The sequence below is a fragment of the Saccopteryx bilineata genome, chromosome 11 (assembly GCF_036850765.1).
Source record: "Saccopteryx bilineata isolate mSacBil1 chromosome 11, mSacBil1_pri_phased_curated, whole genome shotgun sequence".
NCBI lineage: Eukaryota > Metazoa > Chordata > Mammalia > Chiroptera > Emballonuridae > Saccopteryx > Saccopteryx bilineata.
Genome location: NC_089500.1, coordinates 70511043 through 70524688, shown reverse-complemented (window position 1 = coordinate 70524688; position 13646 = coordinate 70511043). Strand labels below are relative to the sequence as shown.

General features: G+C 46.8%; 1 protein-coding gene across 6 annotated transcripts in view; it reads right to left on the bottom strand.

The window, feature by feature from the left end:
• SLC16A4 (solute carrier family 16 member 4) overlaps positions 1-13646 on the bottom strand; it is a 30026-nt gene extending 16380 nt beyond the window's left edge. For 3 of the 6 annotated variants that reach the window (XM_066247163.1, XM_066247162.1, XM_066247160.1), the window contains exons 1-6: positions 13461-13646; positions 11587-11713; positions 4358-4490; positions 3522-3665; positions 3198-3359; positions 874-1392 (exon numbers count right to left, since the gene is read on the bottom strand). In XM_066247163.1, the coding sequence (XP_066103260.1) occupies positions 874-1392; positions 3198-3359; positions 3522-3665; positions 4358-4490; positions 11587-11673 (1045 nt within the window). In that variant the 5' untranslated portion in view covers positions 11674-11713; positions 13461-13646. The remainder of the gene's footprint in view (positions 1-873; positions 1393-3197; positions 3360-3521; positions 3666-4357; positions 4491-11586; positions 11714-13460) is intronic. The other 3 variants (XR_010727515.1, XM_066247164.1, XM_066247165.1) reach the window with 3 other exon arrangements.

The following is a 13646-nucleotide window of genomic DNA, read 5'->3' as shown; positions in this document are numbered from 1 at the left end:
GTAGCCCTAATTTGATCTAAATTGATAACTGACCAGACAGTTTAGTAAAAACATTAGTTTATCTTTTTGTGTGTATGTACATACAATTTATTTGACTGAAGCAGAGGACCTTTGCAGTTGGAAGCGGAGTGCAGTGGGTTTTATGAGGGCTTGGTAAATAGTCTTAAAACAAATAGAGAAAAGTCATGTTGAGCTACTGAGAATTTCCAGATAACTAGAGCAAACCAGTTCCATTCCATTTCTCCCCATTTTTTTTTAGACTTCCTCTTTTGTCAAGTGTGACAAATTCTATGTTCTATATAAAATATCCTGTTTTTATATATTTTTATACTCAACTAAGTGATTAGTTTTATTTTTTAACTTACATTCTAATTTATTTTAAATATCAGCCAGTTCATTAGTGACTAGCCTCAACAGGCATATTGATGTCTTACTATGAGTTCAAGGGGGGAAATACTTAGCTACAGATATTAGTAGAACATTATTGAATGATTACAGCGGGCCAGGCACCATCCTAAACCTTACACGCATTACTTGTTTAATCCTAATAACCTTATTGGGGTAGGTACTATTATCCCTGCATTACAAATGAGGAATTTGAGGCACAGAGAAGGCACATACCTTGCCTAAGGTGACACAGCTTGGAAATACAGAGCAAAAACTTGAACCCGGGAAGTCTAGCTCCAGAGCCAAAGCTTTCAGCCACTGCACTATGCTGACTACCTAGAATTTCTTCTGTTTCTTCGAGTGGCAGTTACCACTAAGCACCAGCTTTTAAAAACAGTATTTTCCAACAAATACTTAATATCTACTGTGTCAGACAGACACCTAGGAAAAACTTTTATGTTTGGGAGGTTAAAGTAGCTTTCTTACCAGCTACGGCAATGAGGTAGGAGGCGTCCATCATGTCAATACTCAGTGTTCTGGCTCTGGCTACCAGGTGCAGAGTAGGGACCACATGTGCCAACTGACTGAAGAGAAGAGACCAGGTAAATATGCAGAAGAAAGGATTCTTCAAAAGTGAGAGATCACAGAGTTTTTGTTTACAGCTCCACAAAGTAGCCTTTTGCTTGAAACGTTCTTCCTTAGTCACTAAGAACAGTCTGTTCCTGTTCAGCCCACTGTTGGCCTCTTCATTTTGATTTTGCAAGTCGATTAAACTTGGGCCTGCTTGTCCAGCCTTCTGCATGGTACTGTCCCTGATTGGAGACTCCAGTGTCTCACTGTAGTGTGAAGTGTCTGTCCCACACACGGCTTCTGGGCCACCTGCGGACAAACTGCTACCTTTCTCTTTCACATCAGAATTGCTCTCGCTGTTGATACGGATGGGTCTCAAGAGCATACTGGAAGGCACCAAATTCAGTATGATCGCTCCAAGTAATAGAAGGGCGCCTAAATAGAGACAAATTGAGAAGTTAAAAATGAATGACCTCTTATTTCACAACACTGTGTTCTTAGGCTTAGAAGAACCCTGCCACTAGCTCTTCATAGAGAAATAATTCCTGGAGATACTGCTTTGTGCATCAATTCTTCGATGCTGCACCTTAGTTGTTCATTGATTGCTTTCTCATGTGCCTTCACTGGGGGACTCCAGCCAAGCCAGTGTCCCTTTGCTCAAGCCAGCGACCTTGGGCTTCAAACAGGATGAACCCGCGCTCAAGCTGGCGACCTCAGGGTTCAAACTTGGGTCCTCCGTGTCCCAGTCCGACACTATCCACTGTGCCACTGCCTGGTCAAGCTGCCCTGCAATTTTACCAAAGTATTTAAATCTGATGGCTTGTTATCCGTACACACTGCTGTATCGTGACGATGGTGCCCTTTGTAGTTACAGTACCAGGAGCTGCACTAATAGACGGCATCGAAGGAGAAAGTATTGTTTTTGCTAAAGGAAAAAAGGGCTGGGGGGGGGGGGCGGATTTCAAATGGTAGAAAATTACATTGTGTTTTAAATAGATTTTAAGTATTCAGAAGCGGGTATAAATTGCAGTATGATAAATATAGAATTTGACAATGGGATCATTTGGAAACTGCCCTGGAAGAGGGCTCAGCCCTACATCTCATGACATTGTTTATTTAAAAAAAGACAGGTGCTAGTTTTGCCTTTGGAGCCGAGTGGTTGCTTGACCAAAGCTGCGATTTGTGTGGGGTGCTCCTAGTGATAGACTTGGCTGCAGGTTCTGCTCGCCTGTCTTAGGATTCGACAGCCAGTCCTGATCATCATGAGACTACTGGTAGTTTTGTACTTAGAAAAGGACAGAGTCAACAAAACTGCTCTGTGAATTTCTGACTATTTCTTAAGAAACGGACATACACATACATATGTGCATATTACTCTTTTCCAGTAATGTAAGATTAATACAAATACGTGAAGGCACAAAGAAAATTGTGGAGTGAATGATACTCATTTGTGAAAATTTATAATTAACAGTATATAAAAGATTAAGTATCAAGGGGAATAATCTTCCTTTTGCTCAGTTTTCTTTTTCTGTGTGTGTGTGTGACAGAGAGAGAGGGACAGTTAGGGACAGACAGGAAGGGAGAGAGATGAGAAGCATCAATTCTTTGCTGTAGCTCCTTAGTTGTTCATTGATTGCTTTCTTATATGTGCCTTGACCAGGGGCTACAGCAGACCCAGTGACCCCTTGCTCAAGCCAGTGACCATGGGGTCATGTCTATGATCCAATGCTCAAGCCGGCGACCTCAGGATTTCAAACCTGGGTCCTCCATGTCCCAGTCTGACGCTCTATCCACTCTGCCACCTCCTGGTCAGGCTACCCAGTTTTCTTGTTTTGGTTCTGTTTTAGTGAGTCTGATGGAAGAGGCTTTTTTTTTTTTTTTTTAATGTATATTATTTTTTTCTTAAAAATTTTGAAGAGTTCTTTGATAGTGGGAGGGGAGGAGGGCTCCTATCTCCCAGGAGTATTGCTCTCCCTGTAGGGTGCTTCACAGCCACAAAGAGTGCCCCCTATGCCCTCAGACAGGACCCTGTAGTGAACTCACAGGTGCTCATGTGGCTGGCAGAACCTGCAAAGGAGTTCAAGGTCTCTTCTGCTGTGTATTCTCCAGGGAGGAGGTGTGCTGCTTTTAGAAACCATTTCCACTCTGGCTCCAAACTTCTTCACTGCCAGCCATCAAAGGGAGAAAACTGAACATGAAATCTAGCAGAGTTGATAGGTCAGAACCTTACAGTGACTCACCTGTCCAGTCATACAGATCTATCAAGACTTTTGTGAAAGGTGCTAAGAAAAATGTCAGTCCCGTCCCTGAACGGCCAATAGCTGTAGAAAGTGCTAATCGATTTTTGAAGTATTTGCTGATTACCACCATAGCCGATTGGTACAAGAACGCAGAACCCAAACCTAAAAAGAAAAATAGATTGGAATCACTTACATGAAGTGCCCTGTTATCAGACCAGACAGTCTCCAGGAGTCGAGATAATAAAAACAGGCCCTTTGGACCCATGGACCGTAAAAGGGAAGGTGCCTAGTTCCCTCTTTATACCCTCTGTGCCGTGGACTCACCAGGTAAAACTCCCATGGTCACACACAGAAAAGGAATGCCTGTGGCCCAGCTGCTGATCAGATATCCACTAGCAACAAGGAAAGCCCCAAGAATAGAGGCAGTTTTCTCTCCACACAAGTCACAGATAATGGCAACTAGGGGACCTTAGGGAAAGAAAGAAGAGCCCGTACTAGGTGATGTGCTCTGGCATCCCTTACCTTCCTGGTGTGCAGTTTAAATGAGCAGCGGAAGGAAAACGGAGTGCTCTACAGAGGATTGTGTCCTTCCGAAAGGTGTCCGTGTTGGGTTTCTTACCATCCCCAGGCCCACGTTATTTTGCTTTCTGGAAGAAGAGTCTTGTTTCTCAAGTTTTTAAGGAAAGGATTGTAAATAAGCAGGTTTGGAGGGGAAGCTTATTGAAAGTGCATTGTAAAACTGCAAAATGAAACTGCATCTGGTGATGTATTACTAGAACAAGGTTTGCTCCCTAATCTCCACCACACTAGCTCCAAATAGAACGGAAGGAAGAGGAATCCGTTCTCAGTTGGTTCTCAGCTGGTTTTCTGTATGCTTAGACAATCGGATCAGAATTCCATGCTCTGACCTTCCAGCCGAGAGGCTGGCTTACTGTGGAAATAAGGCATGAAAAACCCAATCACGGAATTAAATAGTTGGATTTTTCAACTTTCTTTGAATTCTTATTTTTTTCCAATTTTATCAAGTGGAGGCTAAATACCGGAAGTCTGTACTTTTCCCAGTTTACATATTAATAAGTGAAGCTGACTTGAGCAACACTTTCTGACTGACAGATGAGTCTTCTTGGAGTTGACTCAGGAGTGCATCACTGGCTCCGTACCTGCAGAAAAAGCCAGGAACAACATGATGGAGCCAATCCAGCCAGTTTGCTCTGCGGTGCCTTCAAATTCTTCTTGAAAAACCACAAAGAAAATTGCAAAGGTCTTGATCATCCCCAACACAAATATGTTGACCTAAACCAAAGCAGACCAGAGTCCAAGTCAGGTGACGGGCGGGCCGGGACAGAGGAGTCCCAGTTGCTCGCAGCCCGGTTTGCTCGCGCTCCCTCCCCGGCGTTGACCAGCTCATTGGGCAATTCCCCATGCATTTTATATTTCATGGGCTGCTCATCCCTAACTTCTACCTGAAAGCATCCCATTGAATCATTCCAAGACTATATAGAACAGGCGTGTCACTATTATATTATCAGGAAATTAAGGTTTAGAGAGGTTAAAAGTTGCTCAAGACAGAGGTAGTTGCAGGAGCTGAGGCTTGGAGCCAGATAGACTGACTCCTGACCAGCCACTACTTGACTGTTCTGTTACAGTAACATCTGTTAAGCACAGCCACGCCCAGCTACCTTTGTGAGGAAAGTGTTGGTCCAAAAGTGAATTGTTTCTATCAGTTCTTAGGTTAGCTTTGCTTTAACTCAGCTCTTGAGCAGAGCACCCTCCCTCACTTGATATATAAACAGGATGACCATAAAATTTATCCATATTGAAGCACTTTTGAGAGCTAAAGGGAGTGCTTTTAATTGTCCCAGGACAAGGGTAAACCAGGTCACCTGGTTGGGTTGTGCATGTACCTTCGGTTTTCTTGTTCCCCACCTAACTCTGCTTTCCTGCACCACCACCTCCGGTCCACTAGGAGGAGTGCTCCTTTGAGATCAGGTTTTCTTTGGGAGTGCTGTGTTTCTTGAATTCTGATAGCTTGGGGCAGTGAGGAGCAGGGCTCCGGAGGGGGAACTCAAGGGAAGCCACCTAGTCAGAGTCTGCACCGTGTCTCCAGGGGCTTCCTAGCTTCCATTTCCTCTTAGTGGCTTGGTTTCTCAAGGTCACTTTCTCTGCTTTCAGCCTGGCCAAACCTTGCTTAAAAATCGGTTCCTTTTCACTGATTGCACTTTCTCTGTCTACCTAGTAAAAAATTTTCTCTTGTGTTTCTGTATTCATCTCGCTTTATTTTATATCTGCCCCATAGTCATTCACTGTCATGGTTTTAATTGCCCCCCACATACTCTCATGGTGTGGTGGTTACAGGATTGTTCTGCATAGTCAGCCTCCTTGGCTGGAATCCTGGCCCTACTGCCTACCAGGGGTGTGACCTTGTTAAATGACTTCACAGAAGCTAAGCTTCCTCTTTGGGTAAGTGGAGATGAAGTAAACAGCTGGTTCACAGGGCTCCGAAAATTGAGCAAGTTCTTGTAAAGTACGGAACACAGAGATTCCTCATCTTATGCTGGGGTAGCACCCCAATGAACCCATCATAAGTTGAAAATGTATTTAATAAGCCTCAACTACTGAACATCATAGCTTAGCCTACCTTAAAGATGTTCAGAACACACATTAGCCTACAGTTGGTTAAAATCATCTAACACAAACACTTTCATAATAAAGTGTTGAGTATCGTGTAATTTATTAGGCGTATCACTTTTGGACCATCAAAAAGTAAAAAACTAAGTCAACCCTTAGTTGACTAAGGTCCCCCCTTGGGGACCATTAAGTAGCACTTAAAACTCAACTGTTAACTATGATTTTTATTATCTTGTATAACCAGTCTGCTTTCCCAAGAGTTTCAGACCCATTTATATAACTGTCTACCATAGCTTTGTAACTTGTCAACTCATCCAAAATGAAAAAAATCTTTTCTGTATCCCATGCCTACTTTTCATTTCTCTTTCGATTGTTACCATCTACACACTCAGCCAAGTCAGAGCCTGACTCTCCTAGGCACCTCATTCCCTTAACACCTGCCTGCTGAATAATCAAGACCTTCTCCCTTTATCCCCAGTTAGACTCTTCTTTCCACCTAGTATTCTCTTGTCTGGAATAAGGGACTAAGCATCGGTGGTGCTTCAAGGTCGCAGAAGTTGGGGGTGGTGAGGAGGAGGCCCCTCGATATATATTTCCCATTCTGATTGGAGAGAAACGCCAATTTTTCATTATTTTGAGTAAACAATGCATTGAGGACCAAGGCTATATATTCAAAAGTGAAAAATATTTTATCAAGCCCTCATTCAGACAGTTTAATCAGAATGTCCCCAAAGATGTTTCTGTTGTGAAACAGGGCTAGAGAACATGTAAGAACTTGAAACAACCCAGACTTGTTTCTATCGGTTCAAAATACAGAGTGGTGACTGCGCCCTGTCTTAAGCAAGGAACAGCACAATGTGGCATCATTCCGGGAAATATCCTTCCTCTTTTTCTGTGGACGTGGGCTCTGTGCTGGCATCTAAAGGATGCTGACCCCTACACCCTGCACTTGGCTAGCTACTGGTCCCTCAGTTCCTCTGTGGTTCATCAGTGATGTCTGAGCTTAGCAGCATGGAGTGTATAGGACTTCTGAGTTTGCATCTTCCACTGTGGGTGTCAAGAAGGCCAGGGTCAGCCTCTGCATCCACCCTGCCTCCCTCCCTTAAATTGTAACCATGCAACTTTGTTTCTTTGACTAAAAGATGCTGAAAATCTTTTCCCCAAGGTCAGGATTGTCCCTCAGGTAAGAGACTAGGTAAATCTGTATATCACCCCATGCTTTGGACCAAGGTAGTTGGGTTTCAGTCGCGTCCCAGAGTCTATCAGACCTAGTAAATGGGCTCACCCAAGACTAAAGGCTTTAGAAAGTCTCCTGTGGCTGATCCCGCCCTGTCAGTTCCTTTTTATCTTAAAAAGTATGCCGCCACCCCCACCCCCATAAGAGCTTCCTCACCCAGACCATCTTAATTAGAATATTGGTTTGGGGCTGGGTCAGCCACAGTGGCCCCTTTTGAATACAGAACATCAGACTTTGTCGGAAATTATTATTGTTTAGTAGCAAATTTCCTTCTACCCTTTGGTCCCTCTCTAGCATCACCTAGCTTTTCCTGGCCTTAACAAACGGAAGAATAATAGTCTGTTGGCTGTCCACACTGCCTCCCATCCCAGCGCCCCGTGTGCTGCCTCTTCCGAGATTATCATCCATGCCTTCCCAGTTGTTACCCTAACAGCCCATTGTCATTTCTATGAGATCTGACTTTGCAGCTTTTTCTGTTCATCTCTTTCTCCTGGGCATTTCTGCCTTCTCTTCTGTGACACTGAATTTATGGATTGTGCTTTTTTTAAAAAAAATTGACTTTATTGGGGTGACACTGGTTAACAAAATTATACAGGTTTCAGATGCACAGTTCTACAACGCATCCACCCATTGTTGTGTGTCCACCCCCACAAAGATCGCTCTTACTTCTGACTGCTCAGTTTCCTCTAGGCAGCTCCACCTGTCCCCTAGACATCGATTTCCCCAGGGTTAATGGCTTGCAGTTGCTCTTCTCTGTCTCCCTGGAGATTTGACCCATCCTGCCCCATTGTTCAAACCACCGTGGATGCTGGTGACTCAAATTCCAGGGTGCAGGTCCCGAGCTCCACAAGTCCACAGACTATGCTGAACGCATTGGTTGTGCCGCGTGTCCCTGATTCCCTCTTTCTGAATGTCAGTTACTCTCCAAGTCCTACAGATCTTCCGAGGCGCTCCGATCCTTGTTCTCTCCACCCCATCGCTGCTTCTACAGCTCAGGGCCTTTCTGTTTTCTCACCTGGATTACTGAACCCTCCCTGCTTCCAGGCCTACCTCCCCCCTCAGTCTCCACTATCCACCCTGCACCCACAGCTATTTTCCTGGGGGGCAAATCTGATCCCATCACTCTCCATTTTTCATTTATTTATTTTTTTGTAACAGGGGGACAGATAGGGACAGACAGACAGGAAGGGAGAGAGATGAGAAGCATCAGTTCTTCGTTGTGGCACCTTAGTTGTTCACTGGTTGATTTCTCAAATGTGCCTTGACCGGGGGCTACAGCAGACCAAGTGACCCTGGGCTCGAGCTGGTGAGCCTTGCCCAAACCAGATGAGCCTGCGCTCAGGCTGGTGATCTTGGGGGTTTGGAACCTGGGTCCTCTGCATCCCAGTCTGACACTCTATCCATTGCGCCTCCCCCTGGTCAGGCTCCATTTTATTTTATTTTTTTTATTTTTTTTCATTTTTCTGAAGCTGGAAACAGGGAGAGACAGTCAGACAGACTCCCGCATGCGCCCGACCGGGATCCACCCGGCACCCCCACCAGGGGCGACGCTCTGCCCACCAGGGGGCGATGCTCTGCCCATCCTGGGCGTCGCCATGTTGCGACCAGAGCCACTCTAGCGCCTGGGGCAGAGGCCACAGAGCCATCCCCAGCGCCCAGGCCATCTTTGCTCCAATGGAGCCTTGGCTGCGGGAGGGGAAGAGAGAGACAGAGAGGAAAGCGCAGCGGAGGGGTGGAGAAGCAAATGGGCGCTTCTCCTGTGTGCCCTGGCCGGGAATCAAACCCGGGTCCTCCGCACGCTAGGCCGACGCTCTACCGCTGAGCCAACCGGCCAGGGCTCCATTTTATTTTATTCACTCCTTGGGGCCTCAAGATAAAAACCAGGGTTCTTAACACGGCATACAAATCCCATGCCCATCTCTGTAATGTGAGCATTTACCACCTTGTTTATTCATAGGTAGTCCATCAGTCCATCCATCCGGCCACCAGCAGGTATCAAGTGTCTACTGTGTTCCAGGCTGTTTACTAGGGTCTGGGCTTACAGCGGTGAGCATGCAGTGGTGAGCAAACAGACATGCTCCCTGCCCTCAGGAGACATCCAGTCCAGTGAGGCGGCCTGAATGCCGAAACTCATGCCAATACATGAAGTGTGGCGACTTGGAATGAGTCCCTTTTTCATTTTTTTTATTTTTATTTTTTTTTGTATTTTTCTGAAGCTGGAAACGGGGAGAGACAGCCAGACAGACTCCCTCCCACATGCGCCCGACCGGGATCCACCCGGCACGCCCACCAGGGGCCACGCTCTGCCCACCAGGGGGCGACGCTCTGCCCCTCCGGGGCGTTGCTCTGCCGCAACCAGAGCCACTCTAGCGCCTGGGGCAGAGGCCAAGGAGCCATCCCCAGCGCCCGGGCCATCTTTGCTCCAATGGAACCTTGGCTGCGGGAGGGGAAGACAGAGACAGAGAGGAAGGAGAGGGGGAGGGGTGGAGAAGCAAATGAGTGCTTCTCCTGTGTGCCCTGGCCGGGAATCGAACCCGGGACTTCTGCACGCCAGGCCGACGCTCTACCACTGAGCCAACCGGCCAGGGCCGGGTCCTTTTTTTAAAATGTAGGGAGTTCCCTTAGAACCGCTGGCTGTTGGACTTTTTAGTCTCCTTTTATTTTTATTTTATTTTTTAATTTTTTTAAAGAGAACTTTATTTTTTATTTTTATTATTTTTTTAACAGAGACAGAGCGAGAGTCAGAGAGAGGGATAGATAGGGACAGACAGACAGGAATGCAGAGAGATGAGAAGCATCAATTATCTGATTTTCGTTGTGGCACTTTAGTTGTTCATTGATTGCTTTCTCATATGTGCCTTGACCATGGGGCTACAGCAGACAGAGCAACCCCTTGCTCAAGCTAGCAACCTTGAGTCCAAGCTGGTAAGCTTTGCTCAAACCAGATGAGCCTGCGCTCAAGCTGGTGACTTCGGGGTCTTGAACCTGGGTCCTCCACATCCCAGTCCAACGCTCTACCCACTGCGCCATCGCCTGGTCGGGCTTTTTAGTCTCCTTTTAAAGAGCTCATCTGTTGTAGGAAAGTATACTTGTAACTCATGTCATCACCAAAGCAGTCACCTGAGTGTCCACATCACTACTGCAGGTGATTAACTGGAGCTCATTGTTAACATTTTGAGAAACTAGTATATTTTTTATGCTTTTATATACAGCATCATACCCTCCCCCTGCAAAAGTGGGACATTGTTTACTAATCTGGTTATGAGGCAGTTTTTCTTACCAGCACTAAATTGGTTAAACAATTTCCTTTCAGAGGATAACGTAGGGAAAGCAAGTAGTTACGGGGGTGGGGGGAATGGAGCGGGGAGGTCATCCTGGCAATGTCACCTCTGCAGAGCCGGTGATTCGGGGAGGTGGCCCAGCCTCGGGAGGGGCTGTCAGACTCAGGGCATCCTCTGCTTGCTTACTAGGAACGCTGAGATTCCGCGTTTTTGGTAATGAGGCTAATGTTTCACAAATCGTCTGGTAAGAGAGTCTGTATTTCTGTCCGGGCCAGGGACCTCTGCCCTACTTTCCCTTCTCTGTTGGGAGGGAGGAGGCATGCTGTTTTCCCATTGCCCTGTCTATAGAGTTCTTAGTTGTCCGCATATGGACTACAGGATTATCAGCAGCAGCAGTCACCAGGACCCACACTCCGGGCCCTGTGAGCCATGGGGGGTGGGGGGTGGGGACCCGAAGGGAAGGTGTGTCTGGGTGGGGACACAAGAGGACCTGTGGAGCTAGTGCCAGTCTGCAGGGTTGTTTGGAGCGAAACAGGGATAGGATTCACCAGTATTCTAGAGTGACCATGCTGGCCATTCAGATTGCCACTTAACCCCAAGAGCTTCTGGGAGGATGAGGGAGGAAGTTCATTGAAAAACAAATGCCCAGTCCAGTTGCTTATAAATGAATGAGAACACAGGCTCCCGTTTCAGAATCTACACCCTCGCCCTCCCCAGACATATCGGCAGTACACGTGGGGTCCAAGTCTAGCATTTGTTGTACTGGTGGGGAAGGGTGGGGAAGGGAGGCAGGCAGAACATGGAGGAAATGTCCCCGTCCCCTGTGAGACAAGGAGGTGCTGCCAGCCATGTGGGTGCGGGGCTGAGCTGGGGACCAAAGACCCTTCAGCACTTCCCAGTGCTGCTACTTCGGGGGTGGTTATATGTATGACTGTTCCCAATTTGAATTGCCCTGCAGCCAGGGCACAGCTGTTTGTGGTGACTGGAGCTTTCTGTGGTTTGAGGGACAGGAGGGGGGAGGAGGAGGAGACCGGATGGGAATCCTTCTGCTTTCACTCAAGGTGGACATTCCCAGCCTTCTGGGTTCATTGTGGGCTGCTGACTTGAGCAGTTCCTGGCCTTGCTCTGTCCCCCCTTAACATTCACATGCGAAGGACTTCATAGATGATCTTGTCAGGCTGCTTGGAGCCTTTCTCCAGGGTGCCGTCCTCTAGAGAGTAGGAGAGGGGATGTAAGGCCTTACCAGGAAAAAGTGAAGCACGATCACCCATCCCCAGCCTCCATCCAGGGGCTTGGAGTAAGGCTGGGCCTTGCCCGCCCTCTTCAGCATGATGCTTCGTCCGTCTGTCCGTTTTAAGTGTGGAAGATCCCTGTGACCAATCCAAGAAACAGATTTAAACTTTTAAAGTTTATTTTTATTTGTGATGTAAAACTACTTGTGCTGTAATTCATTATTTTAGCCTTCATATATATAAATATATATATATATATATATATATATATGTATATATATGAGGAGGGGAGACAGTGAGGTAGACTCTCGCATGTACCCTGACCAGGATTGACCCGGCAACCCCATCATTGGCCGATGCTTGAATCAACCGAGCTATTTTTAGTGCCTGAGGCTGATGTGGTCCAACAGAGCTATCCTCAGTGCCCGGGTCCATGTTCAAACCAATTGAGCCACTGGCTACGGGAGGAGAAGAGTGAAAGAAGGGGGAGAGGGAGAAGGGGAGAAGCAGATGGTTGCCACTCCTGTGTGCCATGAGCGGGAGTTGAACCTGGGACATCCATATGCTGGGCTGACGCTCTATCCATTGAGGCACCTGCCATGGCCAGCAGCCTATCTCTTTAAAAGTAGATGATTTCCTTGTTTCTGAAGTTGTTTATAGACTCTCTAATCTCAACCTCAGAAATGCAAGCAGGACTTTGTACCGTCTTTGGGGATTTTTCTGCAGGTCTGCTGCCTGGCTTCAGCTGCCAGGTTCACATGGCTTTGACATTCTTGTGAAGCATGTCTTTAGTTACATATAAAGTCTTCCCGGCTGTAACATCCCATCTCCCTGCTTGTTCTATAATCACGATCTAGGCAGAATCATGAGGGAAGGAAGGAGAAGCTAATGATAGGCTGTGGTTTGAAGGACTTTAAAGATGCCAGAGAAAGATCTCTACCATCAGTTTGAGTGGCAGCAAGATGACCACTCAGTTTATTTCAGGCAGGAATTTCAGAGGAGGTAACTGCAAAGGCTGACCTCACCGAACGTGGGGTGGCCGCCCCTGGCACTGTCCTGGCTCTTCTACCCCCACGTCTGCAAGCCAGATCCTAGGGGAAGCTGCGTATCGCCCTCCAGTCCTCTGGGGGAGCTCTGGGCTTTAGAGAAATAAAAAAGTGTGGGGTGCCTCAGGTTTAGGAATTCCATTTACAAGGCACCCACTGAAATAAAAATATTCTCAGGGGCTAAACAGACATAATAACAAAATGCAATGACTGCTCCTTGAATGGACCCTGGACCAGAAACGAGTTGTGAAGGACATTGTGAGGTCCAGAGAAGAAGTTTGAATAAGGACTATGTAGCAGATAAAGCTAAGCCTCTTGGGTGTGATGGTGGCCTTGCGGTTCTGCAGGACAATGCGCTAGAAAGTCCTCAGCAGCGAAGCGTCATAGTCTGCTACCTTCTCACAAGCGATATAAAGAGAGAAATAGCAAAAAAAGAAAATGTAGGTGTGTGAGGGAGGAGTCTGTCTGGCATTCTTTATTTCACATGCTCAGGTGCAGGCAGGCTATTTCTTACTGGAAAGGATAATCCACTGGCCGGGCACGTGGGATGGCCATGTGGTGGGCATCATAGGCTAGGAGAGAAGCTGGTGGGTCATTCAAAACATTATAGAGCCGTGGCCAGGTGGCTCAGTTGGTTAGAGCGTCATCCTGATGTGCCAAGGTTATGGGTTCGATCCCCCATCAGGGCGCATACAAGAATCAACCAGTGAATGCACAAATAAATGGAACAACAAATTGATGTCTCTCTCTCTCTCTCCCCCCCCCCCTCAAATCAATAAGTACAGTTTTAAAAAATTATAGAAAACCAACCCCAACACGCAATCCTAGTCTTGTCTTACCTTTGGTGTAGTGCTCAGCAAAGGAATCCTCCACAGATGAAACTCTGGGAAGATAAATTCCACAGTTTTCTAGAATGTTACTTTTTCCCTGAAGGCAAGTTCATAACACTGTGCTGCGAAAGCAAGTGAGCATGTGAGTGCCCAGGGTGTCAGAGCCAAGGCCGGCTGCCCTGCCAGTGGACTTTA